The sequence below is a fragment of the Onychostoma macrolepis genome, unplaced genomic scaffold, assembly GCF_012432095.1.
Source record: "Onychostoma macrolepis isolate SWU-2019 unplaced genomic scaffold, ASM1243209v1 Scaffold45, whole genome shotgun sequence".
Classification (NCBI taxonomy): Eukaryota; Metazoa; Chordata; class Actinopteri; order Cypriniformes; family Cyprinidae; genus Onychostoma; species Onychostoma macrolepis.
In genome coordinates this window covers 22,954-24,447 of record NW_026704864.1, presented here as the reverse complement: position 1 = coordinate 24,447, position 1,494 = coordinate 22,954, and the positions used below count along the sequence as shown (strand labels likewise).

Below are 1,494 nucleotides of genomic sequence, written 5' to 3'. Positions count from 1 at the left end.
AAGCTGCAGTATGAAATCGGTATGAGATTTAAGATGTCTGTGAATGTTAGTTTTAGCTTTGCCATGGAAGAATGCAATATATTGTTAGAAAACTCTTTACAATTTAAAGGTAAAACTCAATGCAATCATAATATGCAATTTTGCATTTTAAAAAAATGTTTTTTTCCCTCCATTCCAACTTATGTTAAAAAGCGAACACAACAATCGCTATGAGGACCGGGTTTGGGACTTTGGATGTCAAGTCAGCAGTGGCCAGACCTCAGAATGTTCCTGGTCAAGTTACGTCAACGACTTCGACCAAGTGCTCCTCTTTGAGTGTCCAACACAACAAGTGATTGCAGGAACGAACAGCTACCACAGCAACAGCTATGAGGACAGACGGTGAGCTCTGATGTTTGATTGATTCTCATCTTTAAACTTTGACTCACTTTAACTCATTTGAGCTGATGCCAATTCCATGCTTTCACACAGCTGGAAGTTTTACTGCTGTAAAAGTAAGTTTAATGCTGCAAGCTGTCATTGGACCTCGTACGTGAACTCCTTTGATGAGTACTTCCACTGGACCGTGCCTTTCAAGAACGTCCTGGTGGGCACTCAAAGCTACCATCAAAATCGCGAAGAGTGGGTATAATCGATATTATTTCGAATATGCAAAGCCATTTCAAGTCGATCATGTCAGATTATGAGGTCTGTTGTTCACTAATGTGTTATACTTCTTTCAGAGATCGACGATGGAGGTTCAAGGTCTGTGTCCAAAACGCATAGTGATTCCAAGATTCAACATTCTCTCACAGTTCATGATGAATATTCTCTCATGATCCTCTGAAATAAATGCATGTTGAAAACAAACACTGTGGCTGGTCTCTGTGTTAAATTAAAAAGTTAAAAACATAGGATTGTGTGTGAGTGTGTGTGCATGTGTCGATAGGCTGAAATCATTGGATTAAGTCTTAAATCTTAAATTAACCATAAATCATAATTAAACTCCATGTGCCAAATGTGCCAAATCCATACACTGGCCAACATTTTTTATTTTTTTTTCATAATATTGTAAATAAAGTAAATAATACAAAAAACAAAACAAACAAATGTAATTTCTACATGAATAAGTATAAGGTAGTTACAATACAAAAATAATAAACTCTACGTTAGTACTCAATTTAAGCTTGTAGAAATTAAAACTTTACTATCAAAGCTAGAAAAAAAAAAACCTACTCAACTTTGATGCTGGTGTTCCCATCATGCACTGGGGCATGAATAATTAATAAAGTTGCTTTTTTTCCACTTTTTCAAGCTGTATGTACACAGTTTCATTATTGCTTTTCATGTTACACTGTAAAAAATGAAAGTTGACTTAACTTAAAAAAATTGAGGAAACCCCGTTGCCTTAAAATGATTAAGTACATAATAATAAAAAAAAAAAAAAAAGTTAAGTTAAGTGAACTTGACAATTCAATTTTGACAACTTATTTTATATATATTTTTTTACTTTTT

General features: G+C 34.1%; 1 protein-coding gene across 1 annotated transcript; it reads left to right on the top strand.

The window, feature by feature from the left end:
- The first annotated feature begins 146 nt into the window (after positions 1-146).
- LOC131535609 (hemagglutinin/amebocyte aggregation factor-like) lies at positions 147-845 on the top strand. The gene is made up of 3 exons (XM_058768264.1): positions 147-381; positions 472-621; positions 723-845. Exons 1-3 carry the CDS (start codon positions 182-184, stop codon positions 763-765), a joined length of 393 nt encoding a protein of 130 aa, XP_058624247.1. The 5' UTR covers positions 147-181; the 3' UTR covers positions 766-845.
- Positions 846-1,494: the final 649 nt, after the last annotated feature.